At 48.3% G+C, this 14,274-nt stretch overlaps 2 protein-coding genes across 14 annotated transcripts in view; both read left to right on the top strand.

The window, feature by feature from the left end:
- The window catches only part of map2 (microtubule-associated protein 2), a 76,619-nt gene extending 68,350 nt beyond the window's left edge, over positions 1-8,269 (top strand). For all 9 annotated transcript variants that reach the window (XM_048978944.1, XM_048978946.1, XM_048978947.1 and 6 more), the window contains 4 exons: positions 200-537; positions 5,305-5,386; positions 5,569-5,681; positions 6,520-8,269. In XM_048978944.1, the coding sequence (XP_048834901.1) occupies positions 200-537; positions 5,305-5,386; positions 5,569-5,681; positions 6,520-6,735 (749 nt within the window). In that variant the 3' untranslated portion in view covers positions 6,736-8,269. The remainder of the gene's footprint in view (positions 1-199; positions 538-5,304; positions 5,387-5,568; positions 5,682-6,519) is intronic.
- A 1,633-nt stretch (positions 8,270-9,902) lies between these two features.
- LOC125710240 (protein unc-80 homolog) overlaps positions 9,903-14,274 on the top strand; it is a 47,811-nt gene continuing 43,439 nt past the window's right edge. For all 5 annotated transcript variants that reach the window (XM_048979775.1, XM_048979776.1, XM_048979778.1 and 2 more), the window contains exons 1-6: positions 9,903-9,973; positions 10,234-10,846; positions 11,403-11,451; positions 12,675-12,831; positions 13,350-13,645; positions 14,073-14,196. In XM_048979775.1, coding sequence (XP_048835732.1) covers positions 10,755-10,846; positions 11,403-11,451; positions 12,675-12,831; positions 13,350-13,645; positions 14,073-14,196 — 718 coding nt within the window. In that variant the 5' untranslated portion in view covers positions 9,903-9,973; positions 10,234-10,754. The remainder of the gene's footprint in view (positions 9,974-10,233; positions 10,847-11,402; positions 11,452-12,674; positions 12,832-13,349; positions 13,646-14,072; positions 14,197-14,274) is intronic.

The raw sequence follows: 14,274 nt of genomic DNA on the forward strand, positions 1-14,274 counted from the left end.
GGTGGGCCTGTCAGAAGAGGTTCTGGATCTTGTATCTTCTCAGCTGTTCTGTATTAATATAGGCTTGGATTATAGAAAGATGAAATTGCTTGGGTCATGTTCAGAAAGGTCACCATATAGGGGTTTAATTCACCCTGTTTGGTGGCGCTGTTGGGCCAGAGTTGACATTAACGCGTGGTTCCTCTGTGATGCTCCTCAGGCATAGAATCAGCACGCTCTCGCTCGGCACGTAGCGGCACCTCCACGCCTCACACCCCCGGCTCCACCGCCGTCACCCCCGGTACGCCCCCCAGCTACTCCTGCCGCACCCCTGGCACCCCCGGGACGCCAAGCTACCCGCGCACACCGGGAACGCCCAAGTCCCTAAGCCTGCTCTCCCAGGAGAAGAAGGTGGCTATTGTGCGTACGCCTCCCAAGTCACCTGCCACGACGCCAAAGCAGCTGCGCGTTCTCAACCAGCCCATGCCGGACCTCCGGAATGTCAAGTCCAAGATCGGCTCCATCGACAACATCAAATACCAGCCCAAGGGAGGCCAGGTGAGGACCAGCGCCACCAGCAGGCCGGGCGGGCCTCTCACACTTACCTTCATTGAACCTTTCTCGACTATACAGTATGACACATAAGCTAGTTAGCTGGTCTGCCACTATCATTGACAGGAATCAAATGGATGTGAGCTGACATATAGCCTGGTTGATCAGTCTGACCCCCCACATCATGGCCTTTAGTCTCTGGGGGGCTCAGGGACCTTACCTGGACAAGGTTACCCCCCTGTTCCCCTTGTATATCATATCTTTTAGTGGTGACTCCTGTTTCTATTCCTCTGTCCTACATTTTTACATAAGAGCAGGATGTCTGGTATGACGTCTGTCCTGAATGCTTCTCTTCCTGTAACTTACTCCCACTGCACCTCAGCCCTGCCCTTCCCAGCCTTCGTTTCACCTCATCCTCCAGCCCAAAGTGCCCCCTGCCCCCCTCCCCCCTTGTCCCCTTTGTGCCATCCCATGTCCCCCCCGTGCCCCTTACCCAAAGCTTCTCATTTTATCTCTCGGGTCAGCTGGAGACGAGCCGTGATCCCAGCTCTACCCACTATGACTCACATGATGGCTTGGCTGCACTGATGCATGCTGGGACAGGGATCCGCGTTAAATGAGGCTAACGGGTCAGCAGACTGATTTACTCTCTGCAGCCGGGCTCACAACAACTGTGCCTTTCTCACAATACTACCCACCCAATTCCCCAGAGTGCCTTTTAAATACTTTATTTGCTCCTGGCAATATTTTAAATGGGAACATGCAACCGTAGCAGTATCGTATTTTACCTGTGCTTCACTCCCATATAGTCAGAACACAGAGCCAGAGATAAAGTTTTCTGTAACTGTTCCTCTTGTGCTTCGCTTGTCCAAAACAGGACATTGTCTGTCTCTGCCAGTGGTGCAGGTTGGAGGTGAAAAGAGCTGTGTGCTCTGACCCTTACCAAGCCTACACACACATAATCTGTAAGGGCGTCCTGATCCGCATTATTTTGGTACCTAGATCCAATACAGTCCATTCAGTATATATTTCTACTAGTTCCTAGTACTGATCTGATTTTTCAATAAATAATTAGTTATTTACTTAGCATGTAGCTGTTGGGCTACTTCGAGCGGCTGAGTTTGTGGTATCAAGCCACTGCGGTGTGTGACAGAGCTTCACGATCTGTGCAGCTGAGGTAACTCGGGTGGACGTGGGACATTAAGTAGATCTGGCTTTGGATCAGGCTGTAGTAGCCAGTGCCCACCAATTAAAAAACACCTGGATGATTTATACCGCTGGGTCCTGCAGGCTCAGTTCGCTGTGAAGGGTGACCTTTCCACAAATCTGTCGATCAGTGACAAACACATGCATCTGGAGGCAGCAACGATTTTTTCTTCACGCCCTGGACTCAGTACTAAGCTGTTTCTCCAAGTAGCACATGTGGTTTTCAAATAAGTTTGTAGCACCCAAAAAATAAAAAGTGGCACGCAGAAAAAATAGTAGATCTCAATTTCAGTAAAATACTATTCCATGAGGTCCAATGCTGCGTCTTGCTCTATTAACAAACAAAGTTTTACTAAATTCATGTCGGTTTAATCATTTTTAAAATAGGGCACTAATCACCCAGTTAATTTGAAGACAGAAATAAACACAAAAGGAAAAACACACACACACACACACAGACCTATACTCATATCTTTGTGGGGACCGTCCATTCATTACTTTGGGCAAAACCCTAATCCCAACATGACAACCTTAACCGCTACCCAGCCCTAACCTTAACCATAAGTAACCAAACAAAATGTAAGATTTTTGGCATGTTTAGTTTTTGGATTGCCATGACACATTTTTATAAAATTTAATTTCCCCTTGGGGGGATCGAAAAAATTAGTCCCCACAACGTAAAAATAACAGGTTTTTAATCACATTGTGGGGACATTTGGTTCCCAAAATGTAATGTATACCTGGACCACAAAAACACACACACACACAGACATACCTACATATACTACATATATATCTCCTGCTTTGAATCCACAGCGCAGGTGGTTAAAGAGATCGTTTTTCTAGGTATCATATAAATGGTTTCCCCATCAGATGATGAATTCTGTCCATGTGGCATCCGTGGTCTTTATTTGGTAGCATCTAAACAGTTAGTGCCTGTCAGTGACTTGGCATAAGCAAGAGAGAAGCGAACTCCATCCCCAGGGACTAGAGCTCCACCGGTTCTCCTCGGTCTGCTTCTGCAAGTGATATGAATCCAGCAGGGTTGGAAAAGCTATTTTAATTGCTCAGTCCTACAGTTTTCAGCCCCCACAAAACAATCTGGAGCAAAGCCGAGCCCGGCTGAAGACGGAAATCTATCTTCAGACTTCCCACTTTTTTTTTACCATCAGTAGCTCTTTAGAAGATCAGCTCTCTCCTCGCTGCTGGTTAACTGTCGTCCCACTGCCAGCAGTTTAACTGTCTCCTAAGACTACAAAGTCCTAACTGTCCTAACTGTTTAAGCATGTTCACTGTCTGTGATGTGAAATTATGCTGTGAGAACACACCTCCCATTGCTTCCACCTGTGACTGTGAGGGATGTTGATTCGCCCGTCTATCTAACTGCTCGTTGATCCACTTTAAGTTAAAAGGGGAACAGGCAGGACAGCTGTTTTGCATGTTTGCCCGCAGGGAGCATCATCCAGACGGCTGTAAATAAACAGGCCGACTGATCTTAAGGGATCCTGCTGGTTCTGCTGCACCGGCTTTTGACACATCGTTTTGATTTGATCAGGAATATGCTATGTGTTCATTTCTACGGGGGCGTCACCGTGCAAGATATATGAGTCACCATGTCGTGTGTTTCGTCAAGCAAAGAGCTGTGCAGGATTTTAAATGTAGAATTTCAAATATGTAATGTTGTAGGTTTTCTGCCCCCAGGGGAGGTCAGCCTGTGCCCCCCCCCCACCATTCCCAAGTACATCACTGACATCACACAGGTGCACCTTTTCCTTGTGTGGCTCAGTGGGCTGAGCCTCTCTACCTGTAATCAGATGGTTGCTGGTTCAAGCCCTGCCTTGGTACATCTGTGGGTCCTTGAGCAAGGTCCTTTAGCCCCCCTCAGCTCCCAGAGTACTGCATAGCAAGTTGGGGGAGGCGTGAGAAGCGTTTCCTAATGGGGATCAACAAAGTGGCAAATGTTACATCTGTGACAACTCTGGTATTTTGTATTCTCGTAATGTTGTTTTTATGTACTTTTTTTAACTGCATGTACTGTCTTATCTGCTAATCAGTTTTTTCAAACATAGCACGCAGCAGATCTGCTGTTAACGAACCAAACGTTTCATATGCACCGCGTTATATGTGTAATATGGTAACATTAACATACATTGACTGGTTTTCATTGATTTTCTCAACTGATGAAACAGTCCCGAACGTTCAGCATATCTAACATAACTTGTATGCGAAAGTATCTGCTCTGGATAGACAGGGCCGGATCGAGAGTGTCAAGGGCGCCCGGCCAGGAATGTGCACACTGTCACGCCAGGATAAATCCATTTTCCAAACCGCTTATCCTACTGGGTCGCGGGGGGTCCGGAGCCTATCTCGGAAGCAATGGGCACGAGGCTGGGAACAACCCAGGATGGGGGGCCAGCCCATTGCAGAAGAACAATATGCAATCATATTAAATATATAAAATATTAAATTGAATTAACTTGTTAAGAGACATTTGTGACTGGGATGTAGCTCAGCTTGGTGCACCCTGAGGACAAGGTGCCCCTGGGCACCTGCCCAAATGCCCATATGGTTAATCCTGGGTGTGGAGGCCCTTTCTCTTGTCTTTGAACATTAACCCCACATGCACTCTGTAATGCAGCTCACTTGGCAGTGACCTTGCTGCTCTCCTCATCTCATCCTGAAAGCACCTTGTCCCTCTGCCATGCCTGCCGCCTCAGTAACCTGGGCCTTGGCGACGTTCAAATTAACGAGCTGCATCTCTCTCGGTTGCATAATCATTTTATGCAATTACCCCGGTCCCTGTGCATTACGATTTGACTGTGGTTAATTTGCACGTCTCTTGGTAAATCGCACCGCTTACTCACCGCTGTACATAACTCAGAACGTGTGGCTGAAAAGTGACTCCACTGTGAGAGGGCTGCTTCTCCATAGCTAACCTGACGTCTAGTAGGATCCGGGCCTTGGCGGTCAGGACAGACGGGGGATGGGGGTGTCACATGTCAGGTGCTGTGTTGATGAATCTGCCTCAGCTTACCCGCTGTGCTGTGAAGTCCTTCAAATCTGATGATAGGTGGCGCAACTGGCCAAAAGCATTGGATTTTAAGGGGTTCTGCAGGGAGTTTGTCATTTTCTGCTCTTTGGCCTGATCCCAGACCCACTTGATGTTCTGTACCAGGTCCACAAGCATCCGCAAACCAATCATAGCTCAGCTTTCTTCCATGATTGAGAATCAGGCCTCACATTGGCTCGCTACCTTTTCTTACTCGTGCTTTGTTGCTTTCAGGTCAGATAGGTTAGCTGGTGTTAGGTTTTGCTGCATTATCTGTTTCCACAGTCTAGTTCTACCAGGAAGCTTTAGCCTCATCCATGTTAAGCGTGGCTCTCTGCCCGGGGCCCCAACGTCTGGATTTATGAACATGCCTAATTGCCCCAAAAATCTCTGCACCTGACCTACATTCTTTGAAGATAGTTGAGGAAGGGCCACCTGATGGAGGTTCTCCATCCCTGATCACTCCAGCAGCAGTGCACCCCACGATAGCATCATAAAGCACAATTTGCTGTTCACAGATCCAGATTCAAACCAAGAAGATCGACCTGAGTCATGTGACCTCCAAGTGTGGCTCCCTGGACAACATCCGCCATCGCCCAGGTAACCACCGCAACTGCCTTAGCTGTGATTATGGCCTGCAGCTGCACCTGCTGGCCTGGAAGATTTTATCTATAGTGATATTTAAATCTAGTATCTGATTAACAGACCGGCAGAGGAGGTACAGTGTGTTCTTCCTGTGAAGAAGTGTTTCCTCTCACCCCGTCTCCCTGACTGTGTCTCAGGTGGGGGTAATGTGCGCATCGAGAGCGTGAAGCTCGACTTCAAAGACAAGGCCCAGGCCAAGGTTGGTTCTTTGGAAAACGCTCACCACATCCCCGGCGGAGGGAATGTGATGGTGAGTGAAATCGTGGAGGCAGTTCAGATGACAAACTGCTGTGATATTAGTTAAACTGGCTTACATTGCTTAGGGTTGCCAGGATCCTATACCAGGGAGCCTAGGGTACAACGCTGGGGTACAAACTAATTGGCATGTCAGTCTATTGGAAGGTACATATGCATGCACCCTCAGTCATACTTTCTGGGTAATTTTTAAATACCAGTCAGATATTTCTGCCTGACTGGTGCAGGATTCAAACTCCCAACCCTGGACGTGTGACGCAAGAATTTAAATAATGCAGAAAGATCTTACTGTTTTATGAAGCTGATTTCGCTTTCGCTGAATGGTGCACGGTTAAAATCCCAAGGTCGCCAGAATGATGTCACTGTTGGACCCTTGAGCAAGGCTCTTAATCCCTAAATCGTCTGACCCTGCAGTCCTAAAAATGTACGTCACATTGGATAAAAGCATTTCCTAAATAAATAAAAATGTTAAAAAAATATAAATGAAGGACATCTAAGCTGTTTTGGCTCAAAACCCCATTTTACCCTAAATGTGATGTATTTCTTTGCAATAAAAGAGGCAGCATGTAAGACGAATGATTCCATGAGCTTCAGTAGAAGTACATGGGATCAGGGGACTCTTTGCTGGGGAGGGATTGTACCTTTCAGGGTTTATGGGGTCTGGGAATGGAGCTGTATTGACAGGATCGTACCATTCATAAAAAGTAAATGGGGATGTGAAGTGGATTAAGGGAAGTGGATCTGGCGTGGGGCGGTGCAGAGGTCATGGTGGGACAGGGCTGCATCTCAGCGGCACATGGGAAAACGCTAACGCGTCTCCTGTCTGCCCTCAGATCGAGAGCCACAAGCTGACGTTCCGCGACTCGGCGAAGGCCCGTGTGGACCATGGTGCCGAGATCGTGACGCAGTCGCCGGGCCACTCCGGGGGCATCTCCCCCCACCGCCATAGCCACATGTCCTCCTCCGGCAGCATCAACCTGATGGAGTCACCGCAGCTGGCCACGCTGGCAGAGGACGTCACCGCCGCACTGGCCAAACAGGGCTTGTGAGCACCAGGCTCCGCCCCTTGCTACAAAAACCCCGCCCACCCAGTGACACCCTTTCCCGCAGTAGCCGGCTGGCCTTGTTGTGTGGGAGAGGGAGGGCGATCCTTTGGGTTTCGGTTACATCGGGAGATGCATTGTGCGTCGTTTTTTTCTTATTTTCTCTCCTTAGTTTGACTTTTTGTGGTATAGGTAGGTACTGCATCCCCAAACACTGATCCACGGTCAGTTTTTGGCTGTCGGCCCGGAAAAGTTTGGGTCAGAATTAGGAGCTGGGTGGCTGGCCTCGGTCCCCACCCCCCCCCCCCCCCCCCCCCAACCCTTGCGTCATGACTGTCCCGACGCGATGCTGCGGTCCCGTGCAGCACTCGTTGCTCTGCTCTGTCTGTGCATGGACAACAGCTACAAACACGCATCGCCAGCCGCCTTTCCTATGAAGTCACACTCATCTGACATCGTCTATCTATCCTATATATACAGATATATGTATAAATATACCAGGCTTCTTGTCAGCAACATTGCCGCAGTTAAAAATATGGGAGAACACCTCAAATTCCTGTTCAATTGCATTATTGCAGGACTTAGATTATGTTATGATGCGCATGTGTCAATTATAGTGCAAAAGAGGTTATTTTCTAAACAGAACGAAGGATTTTACTAAGTTATTTCCTAAATCATCGGGCGCGATGAAGACTTTGTGTTTTGTAGACATTAGTGATTATGTTAGACTTGTTGATGACTTCTGATGATTTCGAGAGCACCTGGGATCTTCAGTCTGCCTCCCGAGGCGGCAGCGTTCTGTAAATAACCACCGGTGCGTGTCCGAACGGTCCCAACGGATCTGCCGACAGATTCCGTGAGCCCGCTGGGAGTTGCTGGCCTTGTCCACTGTGAGTTAACCTGGTGTAAGTTACAGATTTCCTGCGATTACTGGCAGAGCCTCGCTGCTCACGGGTCAGGTGGCTGGACACTGAAGGGTTCTGAGTAATTAGTCAACCACGGAGCGTTCAGACCTTCGCGGCCGAACGCAAAGTGTCACGAGAGCAGTCAAAGTGGACTGAAAGTACAGCTGAGATGGCAGAGTTTGCAGTCATCTCAGAAGGTGTGTTGAAGTTAAAGTTATTATTTATATTCTATTACTGTTCAGTTTAGGGAGCAGCTGTTCTGGACAACAAACCTGCTCCATACTTGTGTCTATTCCAGTGACATTAGATTGCTAGATTTGTTTTGTGTATATATTTAGGGTTAAAAATAAAAAAGGAACATTAAAAAAGCAAACAAAAAAATAAGTCACGCTCACCTTGCATCTGTTTGATAAAGTGTTACGGTATATTTTCCTGTCACCATCTGTGGTATTTGGGAATTCCCAATGTACGGTCTGCTACAGTGTTCTCCTGCCTACCCCCTGTAAATGTATTTAAGCGTTCATGTAGATGTGCGCTCTTTCCCCTGTTGAGACCACTCTGATAACATGTGCTTTTAAAAATAACCACAATAAAGACAAAACATCAGCATGATATACTTTCTGGAACAATCCAAAGCACTGACCCACTTTTCTTTTTAGTGCCAGATGTTTTTGTGATGCAGAATGATGGCCTGAGTTGTGTGTGTGTGGGCATGGATTTTTATTACATTGTAGGGACCAAATGTCATAGAATCCTGTTATGTGGACATTGTGGGGACAATATTTTTGTTATAAAAAAATGTGTGACTGCAATCGAACAACTAAAAATGCCTTGAATTTTGTTCGGTTATTTTTGTTAAGGTTAGGGCTGGGTAGGGTTAAGGTTGTAATTGTTGGGATTAGGGTTTTGCCCATAGAAATGAATGGATGGTCCCCACAAAGACATGAGTACAGGTCTGTATATGTGTGCGTGTGTGTGTGTGTTACCATGTGATGTGATTTTTATACCACACATGAAACCTGGTTTAACAAACACATCCAGAAACAAAAGCACACGCATGCACTTGCACACACACATGTCCACACACATACACACACACACACACACGTGTGCATACCCATAAGTTCACCAGGAAAGACATGCATTGTGTGAGATTGCGAAGCTCACCATCCCACAATGCAGTGCGGTAAATCTGTGCGTGGTTTCCAGAGATTGCTGAATGAAGAAGGAGTCTGTGGTTTTCCTTCAGCTTTCCTTCATTCTGCAGCAAAACACGCAATTATCAGCCTCGTACGCCACCACATGCTCATTAGGTGTCCCTGCAGCCATGCAGATCAGCCCCGCCCACAGGGAGTCTGTTCAGACGGATACGCTTTGGCCAGCACTGCTGTCCTACATCCATACAGGATGGCGAAGCCTATAGCGCCTGGACATGTGCGTGACAGCAGTAAATGTTACACAGAAGCAGCCTTCTGCATTTACAGATTCTGCACATAAGAAGAGAGAGAGCAGTTAGCTGTGTTTTGAAGATCTTGAAGGTATGAGTGATCAGGCCGAAATACCCCCGCATTCACAATTTCTTCTCCGTTGTCGTTTTCCATCAACCTACATAGAAGAAAATAAAGACAAAAATAGTCCCATTGTTACTGTAGTCCTGTGTTCGTCTCACTTATTGCTTGGTTAGCAGTTGACTTAAGCACTAAAATCACTAACGTTTCATACGCTAGTAGGAGCAGGCCCAATGTATTTCTCGCTTGTGACACGCTGGAGCACTCGGGGCAGGCCACGATCGTTCATTATAGAAGCGGCTTTTGATCTGAAGGCGAATACCGCAAAAGCTTAACGAGGAAAAGAGATGATTCTTATTAATTCAGGTCCTTTAAATAACACTATTTCTGAAGGCACATTCCTTGCAGGTCGTTCCTTGATTATGGATTAACGGCCTGCAGTAATGCAGTGCTTAGACTGAGAATAACGATGACCGACAATGGAAGTGGCTGTGATATGCGTAATGAGATGTCTGAGTAGGGTCTTGATAAGCCTCCACCCTCGCCTCAGGAGCTCCGCCTTCCACTGAGCACGCAGGGCGTGACTGAGTGGAGTTGAGCTGGCCCTGCCCCCACCCTGGTGCTCGCCAAGATACTTCACACCTCTCCTTTGCTTCGTGAGAACGTGACGAGCAACCGAATCCACCCCGCTGCCGTTTGTCCCCCGGCCCCTGCTCCTCCTCGCAGAAGCCAGGAGCCAGCCTGCCTCAGCAGTATCTTGTCGTGCTGTTCAGCTTCTTCTCAAGCATTCTGCTTTCCTGTGGATTTCAGAAGAACCTGAAGCTGCTGCAGGTCTTGGTGGGGGGGGGGAGTTTTGTGTGGTGCTGCAGGGCACACTCAGTTGATGAGAGTAGTTCTCATGCACTGCTCACAGTCTGTGCAGCTAATTTGCTGTTTGTGTGGATGTTCAGTCAAGCTGTTCTAAACACTTTTAAAAATCAATCCATTTTGTATCTATACATAAATTCACATTAAGTAATCAAACCAAAACAAAGGGAAAATATAATTGATGTGATCTTTCTCGTCTTTTCCCGTTTAATAACAATTTATAGGAATAGTCAAAAGAATCTGTGGAGAACACAATTTCACATGAGACTATGGGAGACCGTCACACATTGATGATTGGAGGCTGTTGACACATAACTATGGCACTCATAGAAGATGGATAGGCAGCGAAAAGGCAAGTTTTTTTTAATGTGGATGATATAGTACCTTAAGAAGTCGGTAAAGCTGACTTTAACGTCAAATCGCGAAGCGTTTATAATAGGTTTTGCCGACAGCTTTTCCAAATAGGAAAAACGGGCAAAAAGGCACCTGTTGAAGGGTATTTACGGCTTAATGAAGGGCCTGCAGCCCGACGTTTCCCCCCATTCCCTGCGAGGCTGAGTGACGGGAGAGGGCAGCTGCCGTACTGCGTCTTTAAGCCGGTGGCTCTGGCGCTGTTCGCGGAGGGAGGTGCTGAAGCTGGGGATCCGCCGCCGCCGAAGCCGCTCCGTGTCTGCAGCCATTTTCCGCAGCCCGGGCATCACCTGGACCGGCGGTCCTGAGCCGAGGGGAGCCGAACCGGGCCACGATGGTTAAGAGGAAGAGCTTGGACGACCAGGAGCAGGAGAGCAGTAGAGGCATCCCTTTGCCGATCCAGACCTTCCTGTGGAGGCAGACGAGGTTGGTATGGACGCGGCTGATAACAGGTGTCTGGAGAGAAGTGGCTGCTGCGTGTTCGGCATCGGCCAGCCGGACCTGCGCTCACCTCCGAGAGAAGATTTTATTCCGGTAAAGCGGAGTAAAAAGCGCTCGGCCGGTGCCAGTATTGGCCGAATATCAGCTCCGTGGGTTTCGCACATCATGACGGAGATGTCATCTTGTGCCTCGGTGATATATTCATACATATTGAAAATGGAAATAAATATTACGATTGATTTAAATGGTCTGATTTAACAGATATGTTATTTGGCGTTGGAAGACATGTGCTGTCAGTGGATTAATGCATTAAAATGCAAACAAGAATCCCAAAAAAAGAACGCCGGGATCCGGCGGGATTAAACACACTTTTACTGGTGTTTTTTTGTCCTTGAGAAAAATGAACTTCCGTCAGGCGTAGGACAGAGGATTTCCTAGGCGTTCTGCACGAAATATCCAGGCAAGAGTCGGTGGGCATTTAGAAAAATGTCAGTCACATCGGTTTTGCACGAAATGACAGTGTTTGTTCTCCTGTTTGCAGCGCGTTTCTGCGGCCGAAATTAGGCAAGCAGTATGAAGCCTCCTGTGTGGTAAGTGAATGCTTTAAAGCTCGTCCGTATCACTAAAACCCCCCGTCCCAACGTTCTACCTGAATACCTGAACCAGGAACGGGGAATAACGGAGTTATCTCTTACGATGTACGTGCGTGTTTCGAAGCTGATTTCGAGAAGATTTAACTTATTTTCCTGGGTGTATTCTCATTTTGAATTATTATTTAATGTTTTTAGTGCTATTGAACACTGATCTGAAATGCACAGCGAAGTTAATCTTCCCAGCCAGTGGTCCTGACATGGTTCTAGTTAGCATAGGTGGGTTTAAGGGCATAACTTTGGGTTGGGTTTATTTTATTTATTTATTTATTTATTTTGGGGGGGGGGGTTGTATTGCCTGGTTTGGATTATAATTTATGCCAGTGTTTGTACTATAAATCACAAGAATGAGATGTATTAAAGAAAACTGGAAATGGACATTTGCCAACAGGACCAGTAACAGGAGCCAGTTTTAGTGACAGTGATGCAGTGAGATCTGAATAATGAGCAGCTCCCTCATAATAACTGCTACAGTGTCAGTACATTGATTAAAATGACAGACGCTAAGATTATGTCATTGAGGACGCAAATGTACCCTCAGAGGCCATTTTATTAAGCACACCTGCCTGTTAATGCAAACAGCCTGATCCTCCAAAGAATGAATCACGGGGCGGAGACTCCATCTATAAAGCTATCAGACTGGGTCAAGAGGCTCAGTTCCTGTGCGCCTAAGCTTTAGTGCACCAAAGCGATTTTAAACACTGTGATTCTCGGTGACAGACGCGGCTGTTCCATTATCTTAGAAACAGCCTCCTGGGATTCTTCACATGTTCCGCCATCAACATTCTCGAGTCGCATCTTGGTCCAACCCAGCCAAGGCTGCTATTATAATATATATTGAAGGGGACACGTTCCCCCCCCAATATTCAGATGTGCTTACAATGCCCCCCCCCAATATATATTATAATTATAGCCTTGGTCCCCCCCAATGTTGACTCCATAGCAACAGCCTTGGGTCCGGCCCTAAATGGCCACTGAGTGTACATGTCAGAGTACTTCCTCCTATTCATGTTACTAGCGATGTGGCTTGACACATACCTGCCGTATTTCATCACGGAAACTGCCCATTGCAGTAGATCTTCTGCCAGGCCGTTTTCAGATCACCCCGTCCCCCTGACCTCTCGTTGACTCCAAATCCCCCCCCCCCCCCCCCCCGCCCCCAGTCCTTTGAACGTGTCCTGGTGGAAAACAAACTGCACGGACTTTCGCCGGCCTTGTCCGAGGCCATCCAGAGCATCTCCCGCTGGGAACTGGTCCAGGCCGCGCTGCCTCACGTTCTCCACTGCACTGCCATCCTGCTCTCCAACAGGAATAAGCTGGGTACGGAGCCGACCCCCCCCCCCCATGGCGGACCTTATCTAGTGCTGCTGCAGCAAAATATGTCACACTGACCGCTTCCTACTGTCATCCTTTAAATAACACTGCATTTGAAGGCGTGTATATATTTTTTTTCTCAGTCGGTTTATAGATTTGTCTTCCCTATAGATCTATTTTCTCTTCATCTTGAAGGTAATTCTACGTTAGATGTAAAAAGTGCTCATTGTTGTATGATCATGATTGCTCTGCCCGAGAACTGCCTCTCCTTTGTGGTAAGGAGCTCACCAGGAAGGCACTGATTCCGCTCCCAGTGAGCTGTGCCTCTTGTTATTCTTTTGGGTTGTCAGGATGGCTTATGGCCTCACGCTTGTGAAATGGCTTTTTCTTCCAGAGGGCAGCAGTAGATTAAAGATATTATTAGGTTAGCCTAGCAGACCTGCCCCAAAACTGATTAATTTTAAGCCCGTGTCGTGACCTCTGACCCTTAACCTCTGCCCCTTGACCCACCCGCCCACCCCCAGGTCACCAGGACAAGCTGGGTGTGGCGGAGACCAAGCTGCTGCACACCCTGCACTGGATGCTGCTGGAGGCTGCCCAGGAGTGCCACCAGGAGGCAGGCTTGGGTCATGGCTGGTCGGGCAGTGGAAGCAGTGCGTTCCTGCAGCCGCTGGGGAACCAGGGCTCCCCGGGAGGAGGTCCCCACTGCAGCGGCTCGCTGGACGAGGACGAGCATGCCCGCGCCAAGCTCTTCCATAAGAGCATGGCCACCGTGGAGCTCTTCGTCTTCCTCTTCGCGCCGCTCGTCAACCGCATCAAGGTCCCCGCCCCCCGTCCCATCCCTGGGGACCGCCTGGTATTGATCTGTGTGGATGGGGCTGAATGGTCTCGTGGTGGAGAAATCGATCTGGCTCCCACTTCTCCCACTAACTGGCAGTGTCAGATTCCCATATAAAATGGTGATGCCTGGGAGAATTATTTTATGCATGGTACTAGCTACCTCCAGCCACCTTAAACATTACCCAAATAAATCATCAAAGAGTGACAGGAATTCCTTTAGATCAGTTGCCCACACGGTGTCCACAGGAGGGCTCCCAAAATATGGGGTCTGGGCGTGAAATTCTCTGCCGTATGCCAGAGGATGCAGATATGGCCTCGTCACATTCAGGGAGGTGGAGTTGCAGTGCCAGCCTGTTTGTGCCATGAACTCATTCGGGTGCCTTACGGCCCCACGGTGTGTCCCGCAGGAGTCGGACCTGACCTTCCGGCTGACCAGCGGGCTGGTGATCTGGCAGGCCATGTGGGAACACCGGCAGCCTGACGTGCCGGCCTTCTCCGCCCTCATCAAGCCCGTGAGGAACATAGTGACAGGTGGGCCGCCCCGGGATTCAAACATGGCTGGGGACGTCCCCCGCCGTTCTGTCCCTGAGCTGTAGATTGTTCTGTTGG

The sequence above is a fragment of the Brienomyrus brachyistius genome, chromosome 16 (assembly GCF_023856365.1).
Source record: "Brienomyrus brachyistius isolate T26 chromosome 16, BBRACH_0.4, whole genome shotgun sequence".
In the NCBI taxonomy this organism is placed as follows: domain Eukaryota; kingdom Metazoa; phylum Chordata; class Actinopteri; order Osteoglossiformes; family Mormyridae; genus Brienomyrus; species Brienomyrus brachyistius.